Source organism: Antechinus flavipes, chromosome 1 (assembly GCF_016432865.1).
Source record: "Antechinus flavipes isolate AdamAnt ecotype Samford, QLD, Australia chromosome 1, AdamAnt_v2, whole genome shotgun sequence".
Lineage (NCBI taxonomy): Eukaryota > Metazoa > Chordata > Mammalia > Dasyuromorphia > Dasyuridae > Antechinus > Antechinus flavipes.
In genome coordinates this window covers 701,557,678-701,574,004 of record NC_067398.1, presented here as the reverse complement: position 1 = coordinate 701,574,004, position 16,327 = coordinate 701,557,678, and the positions used below count along the sequence as shown (strand labels likewise).

Genomic DNA, 16,327 nt, shown 5'->3' with positions numbered 1-16,327 from the left:
TCTAAGATTATGTCCAATATACTAGCTTATGTGTACATTTTCTGTTCCATCACCTTTCCTTCTTGCTTCCCTCTCCCATTATAAAGGGAATTCCTTGAAAGTAAGTAGGGTTTTGTATTACCAGCATTTAGCTTAACTCCTGAACTACAAGTTGTATAATTTGTCAAAGAATCACAAACTTGCTAAGTTTGAAAGGCATCTCCAATAAGTCCAAGTTCAGTACATACCTGAATAAAAATCATCTCACATGATTGAGGATCAAACATTCAACTTGTTGGAATAACTAGATGATCACTTGAACCTCTTAGTTTTTTCTACCTCAAAAAATTGATAAGATTCAGAAGAATAAAACAGTACAGTAGGATGAGCAATGTTTTGTGTCACTATCATTTTCAAAGAAATAATGAAATATATAAATGTGTTGATGAGAAAGTCTGTGCCTTGAGTTAAAATTCCCACACATGCTGGGATGTTCTTAGGAAGGAGGCATTGTTGTGATATGGTCACTGTAGCCTGGCATTTCTCTCTGTTTGTAGTGCTGGTGAGCCCCTATGGCTTAAATGGGACACTGACCGGCCAGGCATATAAGATGTCGGATCCAGCTACCCGCAAGCTAATCGAGGAATGGCAGTATTTCTACCCAATGGTGCTGAAGAAGAAAGAGGAGCGGAAGGAGGAAGAGGAGTTGGGATATGATGATGATTTCCCTGTGGCGGTTGAAGTAATTGTTGGTAAGAGAAAATATTTTGCCCGAAGAACTTTTCCCTCCTCACTTAATTTAAAAATACTAATTCAGATTCACCAGAAATATCCTTCATTACTTTCCTGTCTTGTTTGGTGACTCTCTTGGCACAGTGGAGCATGCTGAGTAGTTCTCTCGCCTGAAGCTCCGATAGTCCCTGCATCCCAAATGCTATTATCATCCTCCCCGGCAACTTATTTAAGCACCTGCTCACTGTTGAAGGGACAAAATATATAATTTAATGTAGCAATTGATTGGCATCACATTTTGAACATGGATCTTAGTTAGGAACTGAGTAGTTTTGTGGATTGTTTCCAAGGTGTGTTGACTTTATATTTACTGTCACTCATTATAGGCGGTGTTCGCATGGTGTATCCATCAGCCTTTGTTTTGATCTCTCAAAATGACATCCCGGTGTCTCAGAATGTTGTCAGCACTGGAGGTCACATTGCTGTTGGCCAGCATGGAGTTGGAAGCATGAAAGACCCTAGCCATTGTGGAATGCCGCTCACCCCACCCACCTCTCCAGAACAAGCAATCATAGGTATGTAGAATCCTAACATTTTAGTTAGAAGGAGACCTGCAGGATCATTTCACAGGTAAAAGGAGACAAAGCCCAGAATTAAGTAAACCCTATGTTATTCGTTAGAACTGATTTGAACCAGCCCAGAAAACCAAAACAAAACTAAACACCAAACCAAAACCAACAGCAAAAACCCACCACAAACTAGATTCCGTAGAGCTAACTGAATCAAAGGCCTTCCAAAATGTAATGAGTTCCATGGCTGCTGTATATCATCATTTTTCAGATAATCCAAAAGCTGTCACAGTTGCATTTTTGTAATTCTCTTCTAGTAGAATCATGTTGCCCTAGTATGGGACATGTGTCTGTAAACTTGCAGAAATAAATGTTAGCATAGATTGCTCTTAAGATCATTTGCTTTGCCTTTTGTATTTTGTACAACATGACTGATTGAGTTTTACACAACTATTGGTTTTGTCTAAATGCCAGGTTGCATAAAGCAGGCTTCCCTTTTTATAGACAATAAAAGCTAAAGTCTAGAGAAGTCAGAACCTTTGCCCAAGTTATTGCAGCCAGGGAAAGAATTGAGAATGAAAAGCTGTCGACTTTATTCCTAGCTAGAATTCTGTGCGTTAGGAAATTCTGCCTTTCTAAAGTCATTAGAGTTGACAGGCAGCTGGGGTATGGAAAGAAGGAAGGCTTGTCAATATTCCCAATTGACTGCATTGTTAGTGAACATCAATGCTGGCAGAAACTCTACTATAGGAATTGGGGAACCTAGAGATTTCACAATGTTTATAGAATTGGAAAAAGTTTTTCTTTTTTAAATGATAATAAGCTTGGAAATCATTTCAATTAAGGATACTTTTGCTCCTGGGTTAGCTAACAAATTACCCTTGTAACTCTTAGTTTGTCATGCTTTAGTCATTTTCACAAGGGAAAAGAATTTGTTCAACAAGGTTAAAGAAGCAAAGAAGTCTTGGTCTTTTGCCTTACATTAAAATCATATTTATAATAATACATTGCTATGAAATATGAAATTAATAGCTGAGCTGGAATTTCCAAAAAGACTCTAATTTTGGAAAGAATTCTTAGGGGATGAAAAAAATTGTTATTTTGTTTGTTTTCATTTCTTTTGAAATAATTGAGATTCATTTTCTCATTAATAAATCACATCTCCCAGTATTACCTATTTTTTTTTTCAGATCTTTAGGTAAGTAGTAACAGGTATGTTGGAACAGAATATGTATGCCCTATGAATTTTGCGTGAGTGGGCCAATTGGTTTGGCCTAATTAGTCATGAATTGCTGTTATTTATTTTAATTAATGGCATAAAGCCTTACATGCAATTCAGTGAGTTTATATTGTTCTGCAAGTAGAACTTTAACTGTGAAGCACTAAGTGTAACTATTGACTTATCCATAAAATAAAATTCTCCTAAAAATGTTCAGATTAATGCAGTAATCTCAATGGAAAAAGCAAATTTTACAAAAATTCCGTTTTTTTTAATGGCACAGTGACCAGAATTAAAGTACTATATTTAGTACAGTTTGCACATTGTCAAAGGGAAAAAAATTTAAAATGCGAGTACCAACCTTAACTAAAATAAAGATTAACCAAAGGTCAAAAATGATATCTAATTGCAAAAATTAATGTATTCATAGTAATGTAAAATCACACAAATTATTAATGTGTATATGGGACCCCTACTTAAGTCACTGAATATAGCCTTTAAACTCATCACACTCAGACACCTTATTCCTCTCCTTCATTTCTAACTGAAAATCTATATTTCAGGTCACAGAACCAGAGATAATTGGGTTCATTGGACTTCTAATGGCTTTGATAGAGTATTTAGCTGACAAGTAGAGGTTCTGTTCCAGAGGGCTGTTTGTTTTGGTTAGAGGTTTACAAATACCCTGACACCTCATGTGGATAAGGATTCCATTCTTTTGTGTGGCTTCTGTTATATCTGGACAAAAGAAATGTAAAGAGAGGAAAAAACCTCTCTGACAAGAAAGGCATAATCCACACATTGATTCCTTTAGAAAAGTCACCTGAATTTCATTAATGTTTAATTCTGGTGGTCATTTTTGCAATTTAGGAATCCTCTCCAACTGCCTCAAGAGTCACTCACAGGCCCCACTTGGATATCCCCAGTGTTCATTTTGTCAACCAATTCCTTTTATTTTCCATTGGTTTCATGGGAATCTGGTCTCCCCAGCAGAATGTTAGTGCCTTGGGGTGCCAGATTGTGTCAACTGCCATATTCTTTTTCTGCAAGTCTTTCAACATCTATTGTGATATCAGACACAGAAATGACTTATAGCAATCATTTATAACACTGAAAATAACTGTGTGGCTTTATGAGATAAAATGGATAAGCTTTTATAGCTATTAACTATATATGTTTTATTTGTTTATATGCATTTGATAAAATATAAGTATATTTAGACTTATATGTCAATATGTATAATTATATGTGTTTTATGTGTGTGAATATAAAGGTATGTGTACACGTTCGCACGCGCACACACACGTGAGGAGGAGGAGAGGAATTCTTGAGGAAATCCACAAATAATCCACATGACAGTAATATTTGTGTTATATTTTGCCAAACACATTCATGTGACAGGGAAAGAACACCTTTTACAAGTATTTGTAACGTTAAAACACGTTGAATTTGTGCTGTAAACTGAAGGGCAAATTCATTTTAATTAAATGCATAATTTTCTTTTGCAAATCCACTAAATGAATAATCAATGTTATGTTTTTCATATCAAATAGGCTAGATTAATACTGACTCAGAAATTATCGTGATTATTTGAATTTTAGTAGTTGTCTGGGATGAGATCGACTGGTTGGGTTTTCTGCCCCCATACTTGTTGAAGTCGTGAAGCATGTGGACCTCCCATGCCAGCGCAGAAAATGTCCTTTGTTGTCTGATGTGGAGACAGCCTCACCCAGGGTTCAAATCCTGACACATTAGCACAATGTGCTTAAAACATGACCTTGGGCAGCCTCCCAATCAGAGGACTGTTTACTGGTTGAGGCCATTCTTGCCTTATGTTAAGGTCAACTCCCTCTATTGTTCCTTCCTGTATTTGAAAGTAGTCTTCTACATTAGGGTTTAAGAAAACCAGCCTTGCCCTTTGTGTAGGGAGGACAGCAGTTGAGATTCTGATGGTGGCTGATGAGGGTTTACCCCCACAGAGATGACATTTCAATCCAGACAGAGACTTCTGGGTGACAGGGGGCCAGTATCTGTTGGTGTTATCAATGATTACAGTGACTTCCATATTAAACAATAACCTTCCAACTAGCTTTTTTTCCCCTTTTTTCTTTTTTTTTTAAATAAAAACAATTGAATTTTATCAGAAGAAATTCAGTTAAATATAAAAGATTTGTTTCAACAGTTGAACATAATGGCAATGTTGTGTGAGCAAGCCGCCAGGAGCCACACACTCATTGTTTTAGTATTGGAACCTAGAAGCCTCTTCTTCCTTGTTAGTCTCTTTGGAATGAGGCTGCCCCTAATGATTTTCTCATGTATTTAGTGTGATTAGAGCACCATTTAACTGAAGGGAGGGCCAGCAAAACTTCCACGGCAGCTGATACAGATTGGCTCAAAGATGTAGTCGGGAGTGTTTTCTTTGGACAGGGTGACACAGAGGAGGAAGGCCGAACAGCCTCACCCTTACTCTTGGCTCTTCACTGGAAGGCCGTTGCAGGAGATGTTCCCTGTGCCATTGGGCACCTGCAGAGCGCTTCTGTTTTTCCCCAGGTGAAAGTGGAGGTCCTCCAAGTGCCATTGGTCACTTAGCTGCCCAGGAGGGAATGGCTACTATGCACAGTCCAAAGAGATCGGGGGAGATTCCTCCAAAACTCCACAGTCACATGGTCCACAGAGTCTGGAAGGAATGCATCCTCAACAGAACACAACTCAAGTAAGTTTTATGTCAAAATCATCATTCATTTAGTAGTTTCCCCATCTTTCTGCTCTGAATTTTCTGCCTTCAGGAAAGATGATGAGCAGATATATTCAGTCATTATACCATAGATTATCAGATCTTAATTTGTGTCAAATTTTAGGTTATAGATGGTTTCTTGAAAAAAATCCTTTCTTATGTCCTGAGATAATTGATTCAGTGAAGAATTTATATAGGCAAGACATCCACTAAGGCTTTCTTTGAGATAGTGACAGGAGGTTTGTCATCATGGATAAAATGCCCAGCCTTAAATCAGGAAGACCTTAGTTCAGATGTGGCATTAGACCCTTCGACTAGCTGTGTAATCCAGGACAAGTCATTGGACCTGTTTGCTTGTTTCCTCTTCTGTACAATGGGATAATAAAAACACTTCCCATGTTGTTGTGAAGCATAGTGTCTGACACATAGTAGTTGTTCTTATATTGAAGGAGCTTGCGTTTTCTATTGCAGTTTGTATAGAAAGCTGATCTCAAAGCCTCAAAGACTGGGTTCATGCACTGGATCCAGGGAGTTAGTCTCATGAGGAACAAGCTTTCTGTAGATGAAAAGGAGAGCTGCTTTGCTCCTGTTGACTCAAGGGATTGATTTATCTCTGGGGAGAGAGAAGTAAATGCTCTTCCCTCTCTGTCTAAGAATGATTTTCTTCTGTGGTTTGGAATGTTGGATTCAGTGTAGATTTTATAAGAAAAATTGGCCTTAACTAGACATTTAATTTCACTGATCCCTAAAGGGAATTATATCCAGTGCATAATGATCTAACGTAATGAATGCATTGTAGAAACAAATGTTGCTCAATTTCCTTTCTGATTTGGTCTCTTAAGCAATACTCCTTACTAAGTTTTAACTTTAGGAGTATAATTATAAGCAATTCTGTCAACTCTTAATATATTCATTTTATAATTAGCATGTGCTTTAGATAAGAGAAAAATAATAATTTTGAAATTGATACAAAACCAGTCTTTTCAAAAAAAGCATTGAGTTGATGCCATAGTGAACTGTCCTGCTGCTTGTTGGGTTGCTACTAGAGAAGGATGTAAGAGAGGTGATAAAGGACAAAACCTTGCCTATTGAATTCCCTTTGTGATATTATAGAATTAATATCATCTTCAACCAAATATGAGCTTAAATTTCACCTTAAAACAAGTTGATCATTTTTGGTCTTATGAAATATAATTTTCCAAATAATATTTCTATCTAGTATTGTTATGCTTGATTTTTTTTGATAATGTAGCTCTACTTTAAAAGTTATATTCTTTATCTAAATGATGTGACTCAGAGATGATCTTTAGAATTTTCTTGTTATTTATATGCATGAAATACTTGGAATGTATATGTTTGCTTGTAGTTGATTTATAAACCATTTTCTAGTCAGCATTTTATTCTTTCCTTTTTTTAAAACATTTGTCTTTTTATAATTTTTATTTTTCCTGTTTTTTCTCACCCACAATCCACATATTTGACCTAATTCATGTGTATTTACACTGTGGATGAGAGAGGTGATATATCCACGCAGTGAGGGAAATCACTCTTGTGATAGGGGACATTATGAAAACCATTAAAGTGTTAGCAGGAGCTTGAGAAATAAAGTACATTATGAAGTTCAAAGTATCATTGTTTTCTCATGCAAAAAGTAAGTAAATTTATGAGCATTAGTCCAGAGAGGTAAGGAACACAGAAGTCATCTATAACTGCTCCCTCTTCTCTCACTGGTAATGCTTTGAGAGTTGAGTTGTCTCAGCCATGATTTCAGAGATGGTAAATAATAGGGGCAGGATTTGAACTTGGCTTTCATGATTCCAAGGCTTGTGCTAAGGAGTAACTGGTTTTGACATAGCCTTCCCTACCTTTTTCTTTTCTTTCTTTCTTTCTTTTTTTTTTTTTTTTTTTTTTTTGTTACTCACTGTGATTGTTGAGAAAGGAAGATTTTTAGTTATTTTCATCAACTAACTCCTGATCTTATAAATCACTTTGTCTTCAGTACCTTTGCATGCCATAAGAGTCACTGAAAAGTTGTTTTAAAATAGAGGTGAACCTTTTTATGCTAATGCCAGTTCCTATTACAGAGCTACTAAAAACACCTTAGACAGTGTTATGTGCACAGATGCTTTGAAGGAGCTTGCTTTTTCCATTGCACTTTGTATGGAAAGCTGGGAACCCAGGAAAACTGGGTTCATGCACTGCCTCTGACATCCTCCCTTACTCCTTAAGGGTTTTGGCAACTCGGAAACTTTAAATTGTAAGAAGGTGCTGACATGATTTCTGAAGTCATGCAGCCAGACTCTGTCTTTTGGACATCTTGTCTTTAAGAGATTGTTTGAGAAGCCTTCCTGGAGCCTTTCTCTGAATTCATTCACCTCCCAGCTGTCCCATGACCACCAAGCCCAGCTTTGGTTACCAAGCACAAACTATTGGTTGGAGGTCATGATTACTGTCTCCAGGATGATTTTGGAGATCCCAGAGGGGCATAGACTCATCCGTGGAAGGCTCTCCATTTGGTGTCTACTAATTCATTTCTTTGGTGCTTTTCACTGTAGGAGGAGTCAAGTCTCTGCTCCACACTTAGAGGAAGAAGCCTCTAGTGAGTCTCCTCCTCCACCTTCTTGGGGTTTTGTGGATCCTGCCCAAAGAGCCAGCTGTTCCTGTTCCAGGTGAGTGGTGGAAAGGCTGGGGATCAGAGGGAGCAGCTGTTTTCAGGTGTTCCATGGACCTGCCTTGCAGCTGTCAGATGTGAACATGTCAGAAATGCTAGCAACAGGGTATCCTTCCCTCTCTTCACCCCAAATGGCTAAAATAGAGCTCATCCTATTTCCCTCTAACCCACTGCCCTCCTCGAGTGTGCCCTTTTTGTCACTGAATTTTTCCTTTTTTCCATGTTAGAAAAATCGCCATTGCCTTTACTTTTTCCCTTACATCTCTTGTTACCAAATACCATTCCTTCTTTTATAGTCTCTTCCATTTCCATTTTCATAGCTATGACTTTAAGATCCAGGTCTTTCCCTGCATGTCTGCCCCTGTCTTTTAGCTGTTGTCTCTGCCTCTGTAATGGGAACACATCTTTACGTGGCAGCTAGAGGTGATGAAGTGATGTCCTCACAACAGCTGTAGATATTATCATTTCCTTTTACAAATGAGAAATTAAAAAGTCTACATAGTGTCTGAAGATGAGAATGAAGGCTCAAAGCCATTTCTGTGGAATCTCCTTCTTGGGCCCTTTTTGTGGCCTCTTGATACAAAACTCGACTTCTGAAAGCCCTCATCGTCTGTCTCCTCTTCCCCCCAAAAAACAAAGCAAAACAAAACAAAAAACAACCTTAGAAAATAAAACCCTGTCAGCTTATTCAGCTTCATTTCCCATGATCTTACGTATTTCTTCTCTATTCAGACTGAAATGAGATTGTGTATATGTCACATTGTATGGCTAAGTTCTGACACTCCTTATGTTTATAGCTCTGGTACATTATTCATTGTTTCTAACACCTTTCTGGGTGAAGTTTTCTCCATGTGAACAAAGAGAATGGTAACCTTAACCCTATCCATCTCCTCTCTCTGGTAGGGGGGATGTGGTCAGTGGGAGCTGTGCTCAGCAAATATTGTATTTGGTGTTCATTAGTACTGGAGGAATGACACTGAGCAAAAAGAAAAGCTTCTTGGGAAATAGGGGCCGAGCCCATGTAGAAGCTATCTCAGAGGTGACTAAAATCCTTTGGAAGTTCCCTGGTATCTTAGTAAAATGTTAAAATGAGGCACAATCATCAGTCAAATGAATGTTTTCGTTGTTGGAAACTCTCATTGACATCTTTAGATAACATGGCATTTGTAACCGCTAAGTGCCATGCTCTAGTTAGACTGAAACATTAAAATACAGTGGTCACTCAAACAAAGACCATTTCTCAGTGTGGCAGGATTATTGATCTTGGCAACCCAAAGAAAGTCTTTTCAAACTCTGTCGAATCTCCAGTTTAAAAAGTTTATTGTAAAATTTCTATCTAAAATCTTTTAAAGAATCCAAGACCTATTGAATTTTTCTTTTTAAAATAATCTCTTAATGATTTTTATCTTTTTCATTACATTAATTTCTGTATTCTTTTTTCCATCCTCCAACAATGGATCCCTCCCTCAGAACAAACAAAAAGTAATACATCCTCACCATCTGATATGACAACTAAGGCTAAACATGCCTGTGCCATCCTATATCCAGATCCCCATTAAGGGAGGGACCAAAATTGACTATTATAGAATTTGATGTTTTAAAAGGTGAAGGTTAAATAGCCTCTGCTTCCCTCCCTTCTTTCCTTTTAAACTTTTAGCCATTTGTGGCTGAGCCTTTTAGTAAATCATTGTTTATTGTATTCAGCAGTAACATACTTGTGCTCCTTCAAATGGACAGTGTCCCCTTCTTGAGCCCTACCCATGCACCAACTCAACTAACAGGACATTAGTGTACCTATTTTTTCACATCTTTTCCAGCATTTGTCATTTTCCATTTTTGTCTTCTTAACCAATTGGATATGTTTTAATTTTAATTTCTCTAATTATTAGTGATTTAGAGCATTTTTTATACAACTATTGATAACTTTGATTTCTTCTTCTGAAAACTTCTTCTTTATATACTTTAACCATTTATCAATTGGAGAATGATTCTTGGTTTTATAAATTTGACTTAGTTTCCAATATATTTGACAAATTAGGACTTTGTCAGAGAAACGGTGTGTGTGTGTGTGTGTGTGTGTGTGTGTGTGTGTGTGTGTAATTTTTTTTTCTTACTTTCCTGCCTTCTTTCTGATTTTGGCTGCATTTTTTTTTTCTGAAACTATTGAGGTTAAGTGACTTGCCGAGGATCACACAAGTAGGAAGTGTTGAGTGTCTGAGGTCAAATTTGAACTCAGGTCCTCCTGATTTTAGAGCTGGTGCTCTATCCATTGTACCACCTAGCTACCTCTAGGCTGCATTGTTTTTGTTGTGCAAAAAACTTTTCGTTTTACAAATTGCTGATTTTATCTCCCATGAAGCTCTCTATCTCTTCTTCATGAGCTCTTTCCCAGCCAAAGATCTCACAGATCTCCTAATTTGTGAAATCTGTCCAAATCTTAAGAAAAACCCACCTGATGAAGCTCGGGCTAGAGAAGAGTTGATTACCCAGAGAAAAGTCTGATAAGAAGTAGAGGTGCATCCCAGAAAGGTGGCTGCCTTTCCCCTAGAGACACCTCCCTGAACTACTATAGAGGTAGATGTGGGAAAGAGTAGCCCAAGTATTGTCATGGTGATAGGACCCTGCTGGTAAGAATTAGTAAGAGAGGTAGAACAAGCTATAGGGAAAGTAGGGGCGTCCATGGAAGGAGTAAGTATCATATTGCTTGTCACAAAATGGCAAAGAACTCTCAGCACTTCTCCCTGCACTGTGGCAGCAGCCCTCTCTTTTGAGTCTTCCTGCCTCTGCTCTCATCTGGATACAGCTGCCACAATGACACCCCCAGAGTAAAGCTCTCCAGGAGCTTCCAGATTTGTTCTGTACCGTGTGAAATGATCTCTTTTTGAGGTCATTGTCAGATGATTCACAGAGTACCAAAGAGGTATTCGGAGCCGTCCTTATAGATTTGTTTCACATTACTCCCTCTGTTCACTCCTGCCAAACTGGTCTGTTGCCTAGTTCCCCTGCACAAAATTCAGCCTTCCCTCTGCAGACCTTTGCCAAGACCCTCTTTTCGTGAATCCTAGCTTGTCTTCAGTACTGCTGCTTACACTACCCCAGGCTCAGCCAGAGGGCTCGCTCTGTCTAAGGCCTTCTCTCTCTTCCTCAGGCCATTAGCATCCCACCCATACCCAAGCCCCTCCTTCAGTTTGTGTGTATTTTGTATTTAGTACTTAACTGTGCACAAGTCATTTCCCCTGGTTGAGTGTAAGCAAGCTCCTTGAGGTCAGGGATCATTTCTTTTTCTTTTTCCTCTCTCTCTGTCTGTATATCACTCTCTCTATCTAGCCAAATGCCTCCATATAGGAAACATGCTTTACCTGGAAAATTTTGCCAGCACCTTCCTGCCCCACTGTGTTTTGGGCAGGCCTTTTAAATCCTGTCAACTTCAAGACATCCAACCATTATTATGGAAAAGCCCTAGGTCTCCATGTCTAACATCTTTATAGGTCAAGATGGCCAGTCGGCTCTTTTGCTAAACCATCCCATTATGTCCCTACAATCTGTTTTATTAGCCACTGGAGGGTCGTTTTGTGTAGCACTGTGTAATTTAATGCTACCCTGGTGGCTTTCAATGGTTACACTGATGCCAGTCCAAGGGCCAGGCTTTCTTTTCTGGAGTGATTTATCCCTGGGCAGGATCTGATTGACCTGCTGTACAATTCCACATCAGGATCAAATGTCAGTAGGGCCTCCAGAGCCCCACTGAGCAGCTTCTTGTCCTAATACCTGCCCATAAGTTTCTTGGGAGGAGACTAGCCTCGTTGTTTCTGACTGTGTTTGTGGGAGGCTGTCTCTGTACCCTTACCTACAGTAATAACGATAATCATTTGTGTTTTTGTGTTGCTTAAAGTTTGGGGACGTACCTTCCCTGTAGCTACCTTTGGTGTATGTAGTGCATTTTATACATGAGAAACTGAGACTCTGTGAGGGCAAATGGCTTTCTAATGGTCAAAAAGCTGCAGCATTTCCCCTTGGGTCTCCTGCCTCGCTCCACCCTAAGCAACCTGGACTCGCAGACCAATATTACCCTCATCATTTTAAAATTTGAGTGGTGATGAACCTTGCTTTTTACTTTCTCTTTCCCAAGACAATATTACTACATTTATTTATATTTCACATCTCATTAGGCCACGGAGATTCAGTCTTGAGTTGCCAAGATTTTTGTTAGTTTTTTAAATCTCAGGTTGTAGATCCACTGTGTCTGAAAGAAGCGACAAGAAAGGTTGTAGGATGGGTTTTGTGTGTGTGTGGGGGGGGGGGGGGGCGGGGAGTTGTGTTTTTACGTTCTGCTTTTTTTTTTTTTTTAAGCTTTTCTTAGTCACTAAAAGTGCTGATCCTTTCTGCTATGTTCTTTTTGATATAAATAGATTTTTCAAAATCATGAGGCTCATAACTGTATGGAAATTAATCAGATTCCTCTGAATAAAATAAGCACAATATTTGCATTTCTGTACAAGTGAATTTCTTTCTAATTCTCTTACGTTGTACTGAGTCTGTTTTCTTTATGGGCAATTAAAAGGGAGAAGCTTACAATGCTTAGTGTGAGTTACAGAAAATGATTGGATGCTCCGTGAAGGCATCCCTTTTGATCTCAGAAAAGACTTTCCTTTTTAAGAGTGAAACCTTTATAGGGTGACTTCATTTGTTTTCTCATTCTAGGCATAAGCTTTTCAAACAGCGCTGTGCAGTTGGGCCCAGCCGGCCCACTTCGATATCACAACCTGGGTTCGCTGTTGGCCCACCATCTTCTTCATCTTTGCCGCCTCCAGCCTCTTCTAAGCACAAAACAACAGAACGACAAGAAAAAGGAGACAAACTTCAAAAGCGGCCCGTGATGCCCTTTCACCACAGGCCCTCTGTGGGTGAAGAGTTATGCATGGAGCAGGACGCGCCAGGGCAGAAGCTGGCCTTGGCTGGGGTGGATGCCTCCTTGGAGGTCCCAAGCAGCAGGAAGTATGATAAGCAGCTGGCTGTGCCTTCCAGAAACACAAGCAAACAAATGCATCTGAATCCCATGGATTCACCCCATTCCCCCATTTCCCCTCTGCCTCCAACCCTCAGCCCCCAACCAAGAGGGCAAGAAGCAGAGAGTTTGGACCCACCGTCCATTCCTGTGAATCCAGCTCTCTATAGTAATGGACTAGAACTTCAGCCGTTATCAAACCTGGATGACAGGACTGTTCTTGTGGGCCAGAGATTGCCTCTGATGGCCGAGGTCAGTGAGACAGCCTTGTACTGCGGGATTGTGCCCTCCAATTATGAATCATCTGATAAATGGCACAGTTACCACCTACCACCAAGTGATGACCTAGAGTTCAGGCCTCCAGAGCTCCAGGGTGAGCAATATGATGTCAAGATGGAGATAAATTCAGACAGCACTGCACTGAAAAGGTAAGGAGATTTGCCCAACTTTCATGGTTCATTCTCATTCGACAAGGGGGTAATGTTTATAAAAGACAAGTCTTACTTCCCTTTCTATCCATTCACTGTGTCTCTCAAATTTAAACCACAAGATATTTTTGTAAAAATATTAAATAAGAGAAGAAAAGTCCGAGAGAGAATTAGAGCAAAGGTCATATGTAAGCACGAGAAGTTTCAAAAATCTGGCTTAGGAAATAGAGTGTGTGTTCCTTGATTTCCCAAACACTGCTTAATGTAAAAACAAAATTGAACTGCTCTTGTAGATTTCTCCCTATTACGCAGTATTTTAGTTTTTGTGTAGAAAGCTAAAGTATTTGGCGAAGGCTCCGGGCATGATCAGTTACACTGTATGCCTGCATGTGTTGGTCTGTGAATGATTACACATGTGCTCAGTTTGGGGTATTTCTCTGTAACTGTCATGCTAAAGAAATTTTTAGGGGGGAAAAAAGTCTTACAAATGTGCTGGAAAAAATTTTTAAAGCACATAATCATTACCTTACCTCCCAGCAGAACAAGATTTATTAAATTATTTAATTTGTCAATAGCACAAATCAGACAATTTCTGGAATGGTTTGGTGTGTTATAGTTTTCTCTTTCATAATTGCATCCTCATTTGTTATACACTTCTTAAAAAGTAAGAGCACCTCAGCTTTTCCGCTGTTTGCCAAGTAGTAATTTGATTTATTCTTCTTCCATAGACTCTTAGCACAACCTCACAAACGGTTTAAAATCTGGGATGATAAGCAGCCTCAGGGACAGGCAGTCTACCTTGACCCATCACCTCGAATGCAGCAGCCTGCAGAGACCCTGGGCGATGCCAGTGACCCATACACCTTTGAGGATGGTGACATCAAGTACAGTTTCACTGTCAACAAAAAATGCAAATTCGGAATGGAGAGAGAGCTACTGAAAAAGAATAAGGTACTGTGCTGACCCACAAAATTAGATGTTGTTTCTTATCCATTTCTTGCTGAATGAGCTGAAAGTTACTTAGAAGCAGGATCTGGGTTTCTCTCTCAAATTATTTCACTGTTGATGCAAAGTGTATAGAAATGCCTCAAGCATATGATAGATTATTGCTGCTCTTTGCATCCTGCTTCTCCCCATGTTAAATGTTGACCCAAATACTGAGGCCAAGTACCTCTCTCTTCTCATAGGCAACTTTTTGGAATTGTTGCCAATATTTGAAATTTGAACCGTTTTTCTCACAGATAACCATTATTACTTGTCTTGGTCTTTGTAAAAAATTAGTAGTGGGGTGTTATTTAAGACAATGAGAAACTCTTTTATTGTTGTTAATGAAAATATGACAGTCTAAAATACTATAAAGGTATTTAGATCTATCGTTCCAAAAGTATGCAGAGTTGAGGTAGTTATTCTGTAGATAGAATTTAGTATCTAGAGATTGAATTTCTCACTTTGACAAATATATGCATAATAATAAAATAGCCAGCATTTATAAATGCTTTAAGGTTTGTGAATTGTTTTATAAATGTAATTTCATTTCATCCTCCCAAACATCTCTTGAAGTTAGGAACTATTATTATCCTCATTTATGTGTGAGGAAACTGAGACCATCGGTACAGTGACTTGCCTAAAGTCACATTGTGACTAAGTGTCTTAAGACTGGATTTGAGCACTTCACATGTATTGGGGGCACTTTAGATAAAGTTTCTACTTCAATAAAAATTAGTCAGAGTTGAGAGAAAAGTGGAAGTATTTTTGGATGAAAGTGAGTGGGTAAGCTATCCTCTCCTTCGATTCTCAGGATCTTTTAGGAAGTTTTTTTTATCTATGATTTCTCACCTCCCTCCCTCTATTTCTTAGCACTTGCTCTTCTACTTCATAGTCTTGGATTGCTGGGCATGTATTTATTGTGACCAAATTTCTTACACAGTCTGAAGATGGATTTGGTTCAAAAGAGATCCCCACAACAGGTCATTCCACACCAGTGCCCGATGGGAAGGATGCCATGTCTATTTTCAGTTCTGCTCCAAAAACAGGTGTGTAAAACGGTGCTGGCCCTTTTTAGATAGTTGACAAAAGAGGGGAGAGGGAAGTTTTTTTTTTTTTCCATTAATGCAATCAAGTTTTCAGTTTTCACATATTGTTTTACTTTGTTTTATCCTTCCTTTCCCAATTGGAGATCAACTTGTAATCTGATCCTAAATTTAAGAAAAGCCATATGACAATACTTGCTTACTTACTTCTTTGATGAGGAAAGAACCATCTTTATCCTGTTTTGGGGCAAACGTTTTTTCTTCCTTTACATCACAGATGTCCGTCAGGAAAGTGCTGCCAGCAGAGCAGGCCCCAGCAGCCTTACCCAGGTGACTGATCTGGCCCCTTCACTCCATGACTTGGACAACATCTTTGATAATTCTGATGAGGATGACCTTGGGGTGAGTCTATTTCTAGAGGCTAAGTCTACAGTAGAAAACAACTTCTGGGGATAAGCAAAATCTTGCACATTTGTCACTCTCCTTTTCAGTGCAGGATGAGCTCTAACTCCCAGTTTTGAATGTTTTACCCAGTTCTTTGTGCATTTAGCAAAAATTGTAAAGTTAATAGTGCATTGTTTGTTTTATCCTTGGCACCTGGTACGTGGCTTCTCGCTTTTATTTTTAAATTTTAAATATTTTTCTAGTTTATTTTGTGAAATCTTCCTAAATATCATGGTTTTTAGGACTTTGGGGGTTCACTCACATCTAGTAGCGAATTTTTGAAATGACTTTAATGCACAAATTTTGATTTCAAAATGATATTTTATGATTTTTATTCAGCCAATATTTTATTTATTTAGTCAGTAAACATTTGTTAAGTGCTATGTGCATGCTACATGCTGGTGATACAAAAGAGGTAAAAGACAGTTCTTGACCTTAAGGAGCTTACAGTTGAATGGGGCAAAGGGCGTGTACACACACATACACACACATACACACTGTGTACAAGGGAGATAG

General features: G+C 38.7%; 1 protein-coding gene across 1 annotated transcript in view; it reads left to right on the top strand.

Annotated features, from left to right (window-relative positions):
* MED13L (mediator complex subunit 13L) overlaps nt 1–16,327 on the top strand; it is a 332,823-nt gene that overhangs the window by 273,732 nt on the left and 42,764 nt on the right. The window contains exons 6-13 of the mRNA XM_051976088.1: nt 537–731; nt 1,098–1,286; nt 5,050–5,212; nt 7,789–7,902; nt 12,606–13,337; nt 14,066–14,288; nt 15,265–15,370; nt 15,645–15,769. Coding sequence (XP_051832048.1) covers nt 537–731; nt 1,098–1,286; nt 5,050–5,212; nt 7,789–7,902; nt 12,606–13,337; nt 14,066–14,288; nt 15,265–15,370; nt 15,645–15,769 — 1,847 coding nt within the window. The remainder of the gene's footprint in view (nt 1–536; nt 732–1,097; nt 1,287–5,049; nt 5,213–7,788; nt 7,903–12,605; nt 13,338–14,065; nt 14,289–15,264; nt 15,371–15,644; nt 15,770–16,327) is intronic.